General features: G+C 44.0%; 1 protein-coding gene across 1 annotated transcript; it reads left to right on the forward strand.

Annotated features, from left to right (window-relative positions):
- Window positions 1–985: 985 nt before the first annotated feature.
- On the forward strand, window positions 986–3,927 carry LOC133489937 (transcription factor Sox-1a-like). Its single transcript, XM_061799266.1, has one exon. The coding sequence runs from the start codon at window positions 1,838–1,840 to the stop codon at window positions 2,786–2,788; it is 951 nt and encodes a 316-aa protein (XP_061655250.1). The 5' UTR covers window positions 986–1,837; the 3' UTR covers window positions 2,789–3,927.
- Window positions 3,928–14,848: the final 10,921 nt, after the last annotated feature.

The following is a 14,848-nucleotide window of genomic DNA, read 5'->3' on the forward strand; positions in this document are numbered from 1 at the left end:
ATCGCACACACCACCTTGTAATGTCCTATATTCTTGTGGCCTTCAGCAAGCTGAAGTATATCAAACACAGCGGGCTCAGATAGGGAGAAGAAAAGAGATGACGATTCTCAGCACTCGAGAAGATAACAAATCCCAAGTGTACCCCTGTCAAACAATCAGATCAACAGTCTTCCACACATGCTCTCCCTTTAATGTATTTTCCTAAAAATAAACCTATGTTGACAGAAATCTAAATAAAATCGCTTGACTTACTATGTGTACAAACTTTACATTTCCTTTTACATTTGCCTTGTTATTGAACGCTTTATGACTGCTTAGAGAGCATGCAGATAGCTTAAGATGGCTAGAAATACATATGGTCATTATTAAGAAGAATTCTGAACCAGGCCTAGGAGGCCAGACTCTCAGAGCTCATTTATGAAATAACTATTTTTCTAATTATTTTTCACAATGCCCCAAAAACAAACAAACAAAGAACAATGCGACAAGCTGATAAGCAGTGAGCAGCTTCGATCAAGCCACTGAGCAACCAGCAGGTGTGAGCGAGCATCGGCAGGCGCCAGCTGACATATGAGAGAACACCCACATGACAGAGTGAAATAAAAACAAAAATGTACATTTATTGTGTGAAGAGTAGTGTGGCTTCTGCACAAAAGAGTGTCGTGTCGGGTGGCAGGGCCTCCACGAGGCCTGCCACGTGTTGCACATCTTTTTATGTTAACCTTGATGTGTTGTGGGTCAGATTGACTTCTTTGAAAGTGTACATATAGAATATATAAGCCTCACTTCCTCCAGTTCGTCAAAAAATAATGATAATAATAAAAATAATACATTTGCATATTTTTGGGATGATAAAAACGTAGGGCGGGTCATATTGACTCACTCACAGGGGGCTTAAAAAAATGTATTTTTAACATTCATGACGCAGTTATTCTATGGCCGTCGGTGTGTGTGTTAAATATCTTTCTCTCATGTTCACCACAGAGCACTGGAAGGAAACAAAAGGGTGCTTTGAATGGCGCGTGCTCCGCGGCGCCGTCAGTCATCGGTCTCCTAGCAACAGACAACAGAAATGCACCTGTGGCTCTGAATGGCAGAGGAGAGCCTGTCGGTTGTCAAAAGCGCGGAGATATTTCAAACATTCATTTGATTGGTTGAAAACAGAAGTCGTCTAATTCTAAATGACGATTTGTTGCATCCAATTTGGGGAACTTTATTCTATAATTTCGGGAGAAATGTATTTTCTGTCGTTCCCAGCCGGCTGAATATTTATTAAAAGTCATGAATGTTGTTTTTGCGGAGGTTAATTGGTACTCTGCTCTTTCGTATCAATATATGATATGAATGATATAATAATGCATATTTCAATTTGAAAATGAAGTTCTGAAGAAAACGTGTTCAGAATAATCTTGCTATTCATGGCAAACGAGTTGTAAACTCAATAGCATCAATGTTGCTCATGCACGCGCCCGCGCACAGCCCCTGTGACGTCAAGCGAAGCTCGATCCCGCGCATGCAAATGAGGTCCCCGCTGCAGCCTCTCCATTGGCCGCCCGCGCTCATTTAGCGGCTGTCAGCGCGCGCGGCCCGGGCACGCTCGCTAACTTTTTGCCAGCACAGCTCGGAGCAAAGTGCCGCACGCACGCACGGTGCGCTCCCAGGCAGGCGGGCGGATGCCAGCAAAAAAAAGAAAAGAAAAGAAAAGAAAAGAAAAAAGCAACCACGGGAAGGAAGCGCGGGGCAAGTTTTCCCTCTTTCGCCACTCTCCAGCATCCTCAGGGGGTCGAGGCGGCCTGAATGTTTGCGCAGGTCTGAGAGATTCCGCCAAGACGAGTGAATGTACAGAACGATGATGGAGACGGACTTGCACTCCCCCGCGGTGCAACAGACCAACCCGTCCAACCCCGGGGGCCACGGCGGCAAAGTTCCCCAGGAGAGAATCAAGAGACCCATGAACGCTTTCATGGTGTGGTCTCGCGGCCAGCGGCGGAAGATGGCCCAGGAGAACCCCAAGATGCACAACTCGGAGATCAGCAAGCGGCTGGGGGCCGAGTGGAAGGTGATGACCGAGGCCGAGAAGCGGCCCTTCATCGACGAGGCCAAGCGGCTGCGGGCCATGCACATGAAGGAGCACCCGGACTACAAGTACCGGCCGCGGAGGAAGACCAAGACCTTGCTGAAGAAGGACAAGTACTCGCTGGCCGGCGGGCTCCTCGGCAACGCGGCGGCCGCAGGGCTGGAGAGCCCCGGCGGGGGCCACCTGGGCTCCGGCGCCGGCGTTTACACGGCGCAGGTCAACGGGTGGCCGAACGGCGCCTACTCCGCGGCCGCGGCCGCTCACGCCATGATGCAAGAGGCACAGCTGCAGGCTTACACGCAGCACCCGCACCAGCAGCCGCAGCCCGTGCACAGGTACGACATGAGCGCCCTATCTTACAGCCCCGTCTCGAACTGCCAGAGCTACATGAGCGCCTCTCCGCCGGGCTACGGGGGCATCACCGGCTACACGCACCAGCACCACAGCGCCGGCGTGTCCCCGGTGTCGGGCGCGCTCGGGGGCACTCTGGGGCCCCTGGTGAAGTCGGAGCCCAGCGCGAGCCCCCCGGTGTCCGCGGCGCGCCAGCCGTGCCCCGCGGGAGACCTGCGGGACATGATCAGCATGTACTTGCCCACCGGGGAGGCGGCGGGGGACTCGTCCGTGCAGGGGCGCCTGCACGTGCTCCACACGCAGCACTACCAAGGGAGCAGCGCCCACGTCAACGGGACGGTTCCCCTGACGCACATTTAAATCCGTGTATTCAATGTTTTACAAGCAACCAAATACTCCGAGCAGAGGTGGGCTGCTGCTGCTGCTGCTGCTGCTGCTGCCTCTCGCGTGTAAATTGAGGCGCTTTGAGCCATAAAAATGCAATCACGTTGAACGAACTTTCCCCCCCCCCCCCAAAAAAAAAATGTTTTCTTCTTTTGTCTGGCCGTGCTCGGAGGAACGCACACGCTGATTTATTTGAGCTCTCGGTAACGGAGTTTGCCAATTTCTCACGCGATTTAAATTATAATCCTCCAGGTCTGGTGCATTATAAGGATTTTCTTTTTCATTTTATGTTTGCGTGGAATTCAAGGCTCTGGCTGTTTAGGAAAACAGGAAGCCGTGCAAATGTGTTTGGAAAAAGTTTACAGGCAGCAATATAACGTTGATTTCAAATTTTAATCCTTGTAAACACGTGAGTCGGTCGGTGTAATTTGATTTTGTTGTTGTAAGTGTTGTTAATGGTGAATAAATATGCCTGTACTGAAAACGCTTTATGCAATTGTATTGTCAGAAAGAGGAGAAAGTCGCTTTTCCCCCCCAGCTGAATTAATTTCCAAAGTATGTTCACGCTATTGGGATATTTATTTTTGCCATGAAATGTTATTCTGAAGTGTCACCTTAACGAAACTGAAAGTGAGCACGCCACCAATACAGAAATAGTGCTTGCTATTAACTAAAGTGCAAATGTGTTCCCCTGATGTCCTTTAGAAGATTTGCTAAATATGCTTTAAAATAAGATTTCTCAAGAGATTTTTCGATCATTTTTTTTTTTTTTTTACTTATGGGTGGAAATAAATTGACAAATTATTTTTCAATTGGGATACAAAAGATTGTTTTATATGATACCACATTATTTGAACAGCGTTTTTTAAACCTAAGATTTTTTGCAGATTTCGTGTCATCATTATTATAACTTGAATCATATTTGCAGGTACTTAAAATGTCACAGGTTTGCCGTCAGATATGTTTTCTTAATTTGATTATTACCCATCCAGACCCCAGACAAAATGTTTCAAATCACACTGTAATATACAAACTTGTTAAAATCCATGAAACATGCAGAATAAAAGACACGTGCAAGTTCCCACGGCATTTCCATAAAGCTTTGCTGTAACACACACTTGCTTTCTCTCTCTGTTTCCTTCAACCGAAACTGTTCAAATGCATTAATGGAGATAATTGCAGTTTGAATGGCTTTAGGCCTCATTCACCTTGAATTCGGTTCACATTTCGTCATGTTAAAATTAGCTGGAGTCTTCTCTACTATCAAGGTCAGAACCGAGTAATGCAAATTCAACAGCAAATAGCATCTGTGGAACTCTGCTAGAACACCGTGTCCTATTATTTTGGTCAACGCATTGTCAGTCTTGCAGTCCCGTAGGACGAGGAGGCCTGTGTGTTGTGGGGTGAATGAGCAGAGCAGAATGAGGCAAAGGTGAGTGAAAAGTTTTTGTTTTTGTCCCCCCCCCCCCTCCCCCCCTTTGTCTGGATGAGAACAGGGGATTCGTTTTAGTGTGAGCGGGGTGGGGTTGGGGGCGGGGTGGGGGTCTTCGGGAATCGGGTGGAGGGGGCGGTGGGTAGAGGACGTTGTTGGGAGGACTCTCCTTCATTCCCTCCCAGAAAAAATAAATAAAAAATCAGCTATGACTATTGGTTCATTTTCGCATTTGCCTTGTGCTATTTGTTTTTACTCAATTAAATTAATATGTACAAATTCAAAAAAAAAAAATCTATAAATGTTCATTTGATTGTTTATTCATTTATCTGTTATCGGTCGTGCTTGTTCGCATAGTTAATAACTGAATACATTTCTATTGCATTTTATAAATGTGAATTATTCTTTTCTCATTATTCAAGCGGAACTTTAAAGAGATTGTACTGTAGCCTACTAATTGATTGATTATTACTTTTGATATTCAAACTTAATACCAGAAGCTATGATTATTGATTATTTGGACTGCACTTGAGGAAACCATAAGTCACAGGTGAAGAACTCAAGCCCCGGCACGCCACATTATTTTACGTGGCCCTCGAAAGCAAATCATGTGCATCGACTTCATGTTTCTTCCTAAAATAGCAAAATTGCAAATTGTCTTCACTTTTTTTTTTTTTTTTTTTTAATAACATCAAGATATTGCAAGCCTTTTTGTTACCAGTCCCCCTTTCAAAATAATAGTTGAACAAACAACTTTTTAGTGGCTTCTGATTTGACAATTAGTAATGCATCAATATTTTGTGTTTATGGTGTTAATTACTGCTGGATATGTGTTTTTTGTTTTTGTTTGTTTGTTTGTTTGTTTGAAGGGGGGCAGTGTTGTGCCCAAAATAAAGAAAGAGACAAAGAAGAAACTCGAGCCGCACTGTCGTCACCGAAATGTCGTCATTTGTGTGCAAGTTTTACCACCTGTTTGAAGAAGACAACTCAACTGCAATTTGCCATCCGCGTGGCATAAAATTGCCAGAGTTTCAACATAATAACATAACAAATCCTTTTGTCACCAGAGAACTAATTATTACAACAACGATGTAAGGGATAAAAAGCAGTAGTGCAAAGTGCTGCACCAATTAACAAAATGTAACACTTTGGTGCCTACAGGAAGACTTGGAAAATTGCAGATTATTTTTTTCTTCTTCTTCCAAGAACAGGGTAAAAGGCAATGTTATTAAAGATGAAATTTAAGGCACTCGCCGACCAGCCCTTTCAAGGATGTTGCCATTGCTCAGTATATTTGGAGATCAGTTGTAACATCTCAAGGAGCAGCTACTTTGCACATGTTTGCCTCCGTGCTCCGTGTTGTCTTTGGTGCACACAATCATCATCTAATTTTATGGCGGTCAGTTTAAGGGACATGGACTTCAGATGTCAGCTCTCGCAAGTAAGTCAGGTTCTCAGCTTTCATCTTTCTGCCTAAACATTTTGACTAATGCCTAGTTTGTATGTATTCCACCGGCATTTATTTTTTTTCCTTTACACTTGAAACTACTGTGCATTTATGCTCTATGGAGGGGCAGGTCCTCAAAGTTAAAAGGGTGGCACATACTTGGAACAAGAGTTTGAAACGCCTTTTCCCATATAAGGTGGCATAAAAAAATTGCTAAATTCAAATTCAATTTTTACGAGTCTTGATCAAAATGATCCATATAGTCCACATTTGATCATCATGCGGCACGGTGGATGACAGATTAGCACAACTGCCTCATAGTTCTGAGGACCGGGGTTCAAATCCTGGCTCCGTCTGCGTGGAGTTTGCATGTTCTCCCCGTGCCTGGGTGGGTTTTCTCCGGTTACTTCGGTCTACTCCCACATCCCAAAAACATGCGTGGTAGGTTGATTCAGGACTCTAAATTGCCCATAGGTGTGAATGTGAGTGGGAACTGAACCCATATGCCTGCACCAACACAACATTGCTATGAAAAATTTACTGTACACAGTATTTGGGGATTATTGATCCTTTTCTCACGTGTTGACCAGAGTTTTGATTCAAGGTTTTAGTGGGCCTCAGAGGATTTCAAATTGGGCCTCGGCAGACTTGAGTATGGGAATAACTGTGCGCGTGGTTTGATTCAGAACATCACTTTTCCATAAGCTGATTTCCAATAACGTCTTGGTTTTCTTAAAAATTATTTGTATGCTTTCATAGAGGACTAAGGAAATGAGACAGTATTCACATTCAAAAATCTGGTTGAAAAATGGTTTAAATTATTTTCCTTTTCTTTACATTTTGTGTGCAATGAGCTCTCTCACAAGAATCCTATTTTACTTTTTGTGTGTGTGTGTTCAGTGTTGCCATTGTGCAGTTAACTATCTGGCCACTTGTGCTGTGCAGTCATTTCTCATATTATAATTAAATGGAGGTTGTGCAATTTTCATTATTGCATTTTCCTTTTAGGAGAATGGGTCAGTAAATTCAGAAGAGATCAGCTGTGTTATGATTACTTATGCATGTATTGTTGAGAATTCTACAGAATATGCATGCTTATTTTTTTTTTGTGCCACACTTTAAACTGTAAAAAACAAACTCTATAATCACAAAGTAATAGAGGGAAGAGAAACACTGAGGCGGACCACCTTCTAACATCCAGATTTTCTCAATGGTGTGTTTCATTTCATTGTAAAGAAAACCAACTGCAGAAAATAAATCCATTAAAATCTATGGAGCCCCAGACATGACATGACATGGCAATTATTATTATTATTATTATTTTTATTTTTTTTGGTGTGGCTACAATATAGACGTAACATGCACACAAAATGCTCATTTGTAACCACTTAATAAGTGTATTGTATTCAGAAAATATACATTTGTGGGTTTAATATCATTCCCATTAAGAACTTCTCGGTAAGAATCGTCGCAAAATTCAGCAATGCCTGGTGTCTTGTGTCAAGGGTCGCGTCTCATTCTGTTTTCAGCAATGCCAAGTTTTTCAGTTTGTCTTTGTAGTTTATCCCCAGCCTAAAAGGAAATTCAATCTTACTACTGTATCTGCGTCCAATATCTTTAGTCCTGACCTCGACTTCTACCGTATCATTTCTAGAGAAGGAGCTCTTGATTTGCTTACCCAACTGTCCAGTATGGAGCTACAGCTATTTCGTGGACACAAATTCATATTTTGTGCCGATCTTATACCTAGTTCGAGGTCACAAATTAGTATCTCGTGACCACAAATGAGCATTTTCTGCACGTTACATAAAAATTATGGCCATATTATTTTTTTTTTTTTTCACTCATGTCATGTCAGGGGCTCCGTAATCTCCTGTGCTATGAAAGAAGCCAACAGAAGGGAGAGTAGCAACACACTAGCCACACACGTCCTTGTAGCTATACACAAAAGTCCAACTCATGGTTTTGTATGTGCAAATGTCTCCCATGCTGTTTCAGCATGGGAGACATCATTTTCAAGAAGTTATTGATGACTTCAAATTTTAACCATTCATCGTAATGGCAATCCTTGACAGAGCAAATGGTGGTGGCCCACTGAAATACACTTGTTTTTATAATGTGCATTGTGTGAGTTGCACAATTTCTGTGTTGCCCTTCAAAGTCTGTGGATACAAGTGCATAAATGATCCTTACTACTCATTCAACCCATTACACTCTTTTCTTTATGCAATCGTAATAAAGACATGCAATTCTTCCAACAATTTCCCAAATTCATCCATGTTCATTCATATCTCAGCGACAATACTATTTATTTTGCTGTCTGCTATTGTGCGAATATAAAATGAGGCTCTCTCTAGTGGCCTCGATGTGCCGGCTCAGCAACTCCGTACACCAGTTGACTAACATGCATGCGAGATGGTGTTCATTCACTAATAACTTCGATAGAAACACTATAGGCTTTAATTAGTGCTGGGATCACTAACAACAACACAGGTTATACTAACATATCATCTCACTGGTTCTTACAGGTGTTTAGACACTTAAAAAAAAAATCCCATCACACCACTCGACAGTAGCACTGCCTTGCTCATTTTCCCACATCCTGTCCTGCCCTTTTCTCTCCTCTCTTATCTTGGTTAGTTGTTGCATGTCCTCACGGACCGAGTGTGTACTGTTGTAATGTTACTTGTGTTCAAATATCTAGACTGTCGCACTATTCTTCTGCTGTACTTTTCACCCCGTGTCCACTTGTCCACTCTGTCTATCCCATAAAACCCTTTTCTGTCCGGCTGCATTTTCAATAAACATCAGAATAATTAAAAACAATCAAAGTAAGCAGAGGGAGTATTTCAAACTCCCCAGTTGCACAGCAAAACTGTTCCAGCACAAAAGGCGTCCACCATTCTGCAAGGTCATGCAGCTGAACAGGACAGGCTTAAAAAAATACAAATCTAATTCATTAATATTCATCAATATTAATATTAGAATGAATTATAATTAGCATCTTCAGAAAACATGTTGTAAATCATGAAACTTCATTTCGGACACCTGACAGTAAAGACATTTTGGCATTAAGAGTTTGAAAAATATTAATTTTGAATATTTTTTTTATCGAAACAATTATGACATTTTGGATGGATAATGAGCGCCAATAATTCAAATTGTCATATCAGTAGAATTATTTGATTTTCAAAAGGAAATTCAGTGGGCTCTGTTTTTACTTTTATTCATCACATTATATACATATGACCCATGTATATTTCCCTCAAAACCAAAATTGAGTGACGAACGTCAGCATCATCACACTAACCCTAACCCTTAACCCTAAAAGGCGAGAAAGTTATCAGTGATGTCATACTGTAAATGCCGTCAATGACGTTGTCTGTTGATGACATGTGGGGTTCACACAGGACCCTGCTCCTCTGGCACGCCCCATTGCACCACCCTCTCCCCCATTCCTGCATGTTCCTGGTGTCCTAAACATGATAATCGGCGTCAGTTTATCACGCCAACGCATATTCACCCCCTTCTCCTCCTATAAAAGCCTTCACCGCCGTCGGTGGACGCGATCCTGTCACGGGAGATTACGGGGGGCCGATTGCACAATACCGAATGTGGCACGGAGAGATTAGTGGGGCCGCCATTGAAAATAGCAACGGGGCAGACAAGTTCTTCACGAGGGGGCCTTATCATGCAATTACACGTTGACACGTTTTAACCATTTTCCAGCCTCCTAATCCGAGAGCCCCCCCACCCGCTTCTAAAAGGATAACTATTGGTGCTGCTCGCTGCCTGACTCCCTCCATTACACTGATGCCTCACTTTCTCTTCTCACTGCCAGACAGTACAACCACAATTACCTTCATCTCTGCTGCCTTTATACATTGTCTCCACTACATTATAACAATTTCAATGTGAGAATGTCATTCATGTGATGGCATAGAGTATAAATCAGGGTACATCTTCCCAGTATTCCATCTCAAACTCGCTTACGAGCTGCCAGATTGCCACCACCTTGACGGGGTTTAAGCAAGCCCCTAAACATCAAATGGAGTGCAGTCAGTGTTGTTCCACCATGTCGTTCAATTCAATTACGGCCTTTCATGACAATCAATTAGTGAGCACCACCTGGATCTCCCTAGGGGGCTTATAATCATCTGGCGCCATCTGCGTACATGGGCACTGGGGGGCCCCGCTCTGGAGTAACAAGGACTGTTGGCCCTGATGAATTACAAAATAATTATAAAAACATTGAGTGTGGAAATAAAGGACAAAATGACAAATGAATGACTGAAACTCAAGGCAACATACAGTACGTGGGCACGTTCCAGTGATTGGTTCATTCTCAACAGAGCCACATCCCCAGTAAATAAGAGGCTGCATACTTACACAACCACGTCATCTCACTTGTTTATTTTTATTTGCCCTCTTGAAAAGATTTCGTGGTTTTCATTTGATTTGTACAAATTATAGGTCACATTAATAATGGGAAAATGCTTTAAATGATTTCTTTTTGTCTCATCTATCTACTATACCTATCTAGCCATCTATATATCTACAGTATCTACTTCAGCAGTCACTGATAGTGTCGTGACGGTGTTTTGTGTGTGTGAATCGATATCTGTCTCTATATGTGTCCTTTGATAGACTGGTGGTGACCAGTCAACTGTGCAATCTTCTTTTTGCCACCCAAAATAAGATGGGATAGGCTCCAGCTCCACACGACCCTGAATATGAAAAGTGCTACAGTAAATGAATGTATGGACTGTACTTCATCAGCGGTGCTCGTTGAGCGCTGTTCAAGGTTCTGAAACACCGAACTACTTTAATTCTGTTTATAATCCCTGAAGGAGAAATTCAAGTTCCACTCTGCATTGGCAGCTGGCTGGCAGCATTTTATTCTGTAAAAACTACAGAAAGTATTTTTCCCATAAAAAAATGCGGGAAGAAATCTGGCACCTGGGTTGCCAGAATATTTCTGTAAAAAAATACAGTAAAAATGTAAACATCTTTACAGTAAACCGTGTGTATTTTACAGTATAAAAATGTTAAAGTTTCCAAAAAAATAACAGATTGAAATGGTAAATTAAAGAACCTTTTTCTGCTGTATTAACATGATCATTTCATTGCGTTCTATACAAAATATGCATTTTTATGAACAAATAGAAAAAGGATAATAGAAAACTGCCATTCATCCATCCGCGGCACGGTGGATGACTGGTTAGAGCGTCAGCCTCACAGTTCTGAGGTGCGGGGTTCAATCCCCGTCCCCGCCTGTGTGGAGTTTGCATGTTCTCCCCGTGCCTGCGTGGGTTTTCTCCGGGTACTCCGGTTTCCTCCCACATCCCAAAAACATGCATTAATTGGAGACTCTAAATTGCCCGTAGGCATGACTGTAACTGTGAGTGCGAATGGTTGTTTGTTTCTATGTGCCCTGTGATTGGCTGGCAACCAGTTGAGGGTGTACCCCGCCTCCTGCCCGATGACAGCTGGGATAGGCTCCAGCACGCCCGCGACCCTAGTGCGGAGAAGCGGCTCAGAAAATGGATGGATGGCATTCATCCATCCATCCATCCATTTTCTGAGCCGCCGAAAACTGCCATTCTTTTCATGTAATTTTAGAATAAAATACTATACTGGGAAATATAGGGGACCAAAAATACATTCTTTTATTCATTATATGTTTTTTAAATTAATCGGCCAAGTAATCAGTAATTGTTATTTTTTTTATCTGAAAAATATCGGAATTGGCTTTCTGTTGGCTTCATCAAGCCGTGAGCTCCAACTCTCACTGGAGCAGTTCGTAGCCGAGTGTGAAGCGGCTGGGATGAGAATCAGCACCTCCAAATCTGAGACCATGGTCCTCAGTCGGAAAAAGGTGGCATGCCCTCTCCAGGTCGGGGATGAGATCCTGCCCCAAGTGGAGGAGTTCAAGTATCTTGGGGTCTTGTTCACGAGTGAGGGAAGAATGGAACGGGAGATCGACAGGCGGATCGGTGCGGCGTCTGCAGTGATGCGGACTTTGTATCGGTCCGTTGTGGTAAAGAAAGAGCTAAGCCGAAAGGCGATGCTCTCAATTTACCGGTCGATCTTCGTTCCTACCCTCACCTATGGTCATGAGCTGTGGGTCGTGACCGAAAGAACAAGATCCCGGATACAAGCGGCCGAAATGAATTTCCTCCGCAGGGTGTCCGGGCTCTCCCTTAGAGATAGGGTGAGAAGCTCGGTCATCCGGGAGGATCTCAGAGTAGAGCCGCTGCTCCTCCGCATTGAGAGGAGCCAGATGAGGTGGCTGGGGCATCTGATTCGGATGCCTCCCGGACGCCTCCCTGGTGAGGTGTTCCAGGCATGTCCCACCGGGAGGAGACCCCGGGGACGACCCAGGACACGCTGGAGAGACTACATCCTTCGGCTGGCCTGGGAACGCCTTGGGATCCCCCCGGAAGAGCTGGATGAAGTGGCTGGGGAGAGGGATGTCTGGGCGTCCCTGATGAAGCTACTGCCCCCGCGACCCGACCCGGATAAGCGGTAGAAAATGGATGGATGGATGAATATCGGAACTGGCATTGACCTAAAACAATCAATATCAATCTGCAAATACTACTACTACTTCTCTGCACAGAAATGTGATTCTTTTAACATATTTTTACTGTACAATATGCATGTGTGAATAGATGAGTAAATTAAAAAATATTGTAATTCATTAATTAATATTGTAATGTAATTTAACACGGTTTCAGTGTTTTCTATTTACAATTTCTTTCTGTCATGTACACTTCTTCTTTTCCTTTCGGCTTGTCCCTTTAGGGGTCTTCCACAGCGCGTCAACCTTTTCCATGGAAGCCTATCTTCTGCATGCCCCTCTCGAACACCAACTGCCCTCATGTCTTCCATCACGACATCCTTCAACCTTCTCTTTGGTCTTCCTCTAGCTCTCTTGCCTGGCAGCTCCATCCTCATCATCCTTCTACCAAATTATTCACTATTTCTCCTCTGGACGTGTCCAAACCATCGAAGTGTGCTCTCTCTAACTTTGTCTCCAAAACATCGAACCTTGGCTGTCCCTCTGATGAGCTCATTTCTAATTTTATCCAACCTGGTCACTCCTTGAGCCAACCTCAACATCTTCATTTCCGCCACCTCCAACTCTGCTTCCTGTTGTCTCTTCAGTGCCACTGTCTCTAATCCATACATCATGGCTGGCCGCACCACTGTCTTATAAACTTTGCCCTTCATCCAAGGAGAGACTCTTCTGTCACATAACACACCTGACACCTTCCTCCACCCGTTCTATCCTGCTTGGACCCGTTTCTTCGCTTCCTGACCACACTCACCATTGCTCTGGACGGTTGACCCCAAGTATTTAAAGTCCTCCACCCTTGCTATCTCTTCTCCCTGTAGCCTCACTCTCCCCCCACCACCCCTCTCATTCATGCACATATATTCTGTCTTACTTCGTCTAATCTTCATTCCTCTTCTTTCCAGTGCATGCCCCCATCTTTCGAACTGTTCCTCCACCTGCCCCCTGCTTTCACTGCAGATCACAATGTCATCTGCAAACATCATGGTCCACGAGGATTCCAGTCTAACCTCATCTGTCAGCCTATCCATCACCACTGCAAACAGGAAGGGGCTCAGGGCTGATCCCTGATGCGGTCCCACCTCCACCTTAAATTCGTCTGTCACATCTACAGCACACCTCACCACTGTTTGCTGCCCTCGTACATGTCCTTGTCATGTGTGTGTGTGTTCCGGGTTTTGTCTTCCCCCCTGTTTCACACACACCTGCTCCTGTGAGCATCTTCACCACCTGTGCCTCGTTCACCCTAATTACCTATTGTATTTAACCTCGTGTCTCATTCCCTCTCGTTGCCAGTTCGTTGTACCTTGTCGTCGCGTTCCAGCATTCCTTGTTTCCACGTCACAGACTCAGTAAGACTTGACCCTGTTCCGATTATCGACCTTGCCTCCTTGCCTCATGTTTTTGGATACTGTTGCCTTTCTTGGATTGCCTGCCTGTGTACCGACCTATGCCCGTCTATTAAACCTCTCTTTTTGGAAACTGTCCATTTGTTTTGGAGTCGTGCATTTTTGGGTCCTATCCTCTGTTCCGTTCATGACAGTCCTGTATTATTCTAACATACTTCTCTGCCACTCCAGATTTCCGCATGCAGTACCACAGTTCCTCTCTGGGTACTCTGTAATAGGGTTTCTCTAGAGCTATAAAGACACAATGTAGCTCCTTCTGACCTTCTCTGTACTTTTCCATCAACATCCTCAAGGCAAATAATGCATCTGTGGTACTCTTTCTCGCCTTGAAACCATACTGTTGCTCGCAAATACTCACTTCTGTCCTGAGTCTAGCCTCCACTACACTTTCCCATAACTTCATCGTGTGGCTCATCAACTTTATTCCTCTTTAGTTCCCACAGCTCTGCACATCACCCTTGTTCTTAAAAATGGGCACCAGCACACTTTTCCTCCTTTCCTCAGGCCTCTTCTCACATGGTAGAATTCTATTGAACAAGCTGGTCAAAAACTCCACAACCACCCTGTCTGAGATGTTTCCATACCCCCACAGGAATATCATCAGGACCAACTGCCTTTCCATTTTTCATCCTCTTTAATGCCTTTCTAACTCCCCCCTTACTAATCATTGCCACTTCCTGGTCCACCACCTCTTCTACTCTCCCTTTTTTCTAATTTTCCTCATTCTTCAACTCCTCAAAGTATTCTTTCCATCTATCTAGCACACTACTGGGACCAGTCAACATATTTCCATCTCTATCCTTAATCACCCTAACCTGCTGCACATCCTTCCCATCTCTATCCCTCTATCTGGCCAACCTCTTCTCTTCTTTTCCTTTCGGCTTGTCCCGTTAGGGGTCGCCACAGCGCGTCATCCTTTTCCATGAGAGCCTATCTCCTGCACCAACTGCCATCATGTCTTCCCTCACGACATCCATCAACCTTCTCTTTGGTCTTCCTCTAGCTCTCTTGCCTGTCAGCTCCATCCTCATCATCCTTCTACCAATATACTCACTCTCTCTCCTCTGGACGTGTCCAAACCATTGAAGTCTGCTCTCTCTAACTTTGTCTCCAAAACATCGAACCTTGGCTGTCCCTTTGATGAGCTCATTTCTAATCTTATCCAACC

This window comes from Phyllopteryx taeniolatus, chromosome 1 (assembly GCF_024500385.1).
Source record: "Phyllopteryx taeniolatus isolate TA_2022b chromosome 1, UOR_Ptae_1.2, whole genome shotgun sequence".
Taxonomy (NCBI): domain Eukaryota; kingdom Metazoa; phylum Chordata; class Actinopteri; order Syngnathiformes; family Syngnathidae; genus Phyllopteryx; species Phyllopteryx taeniolatus.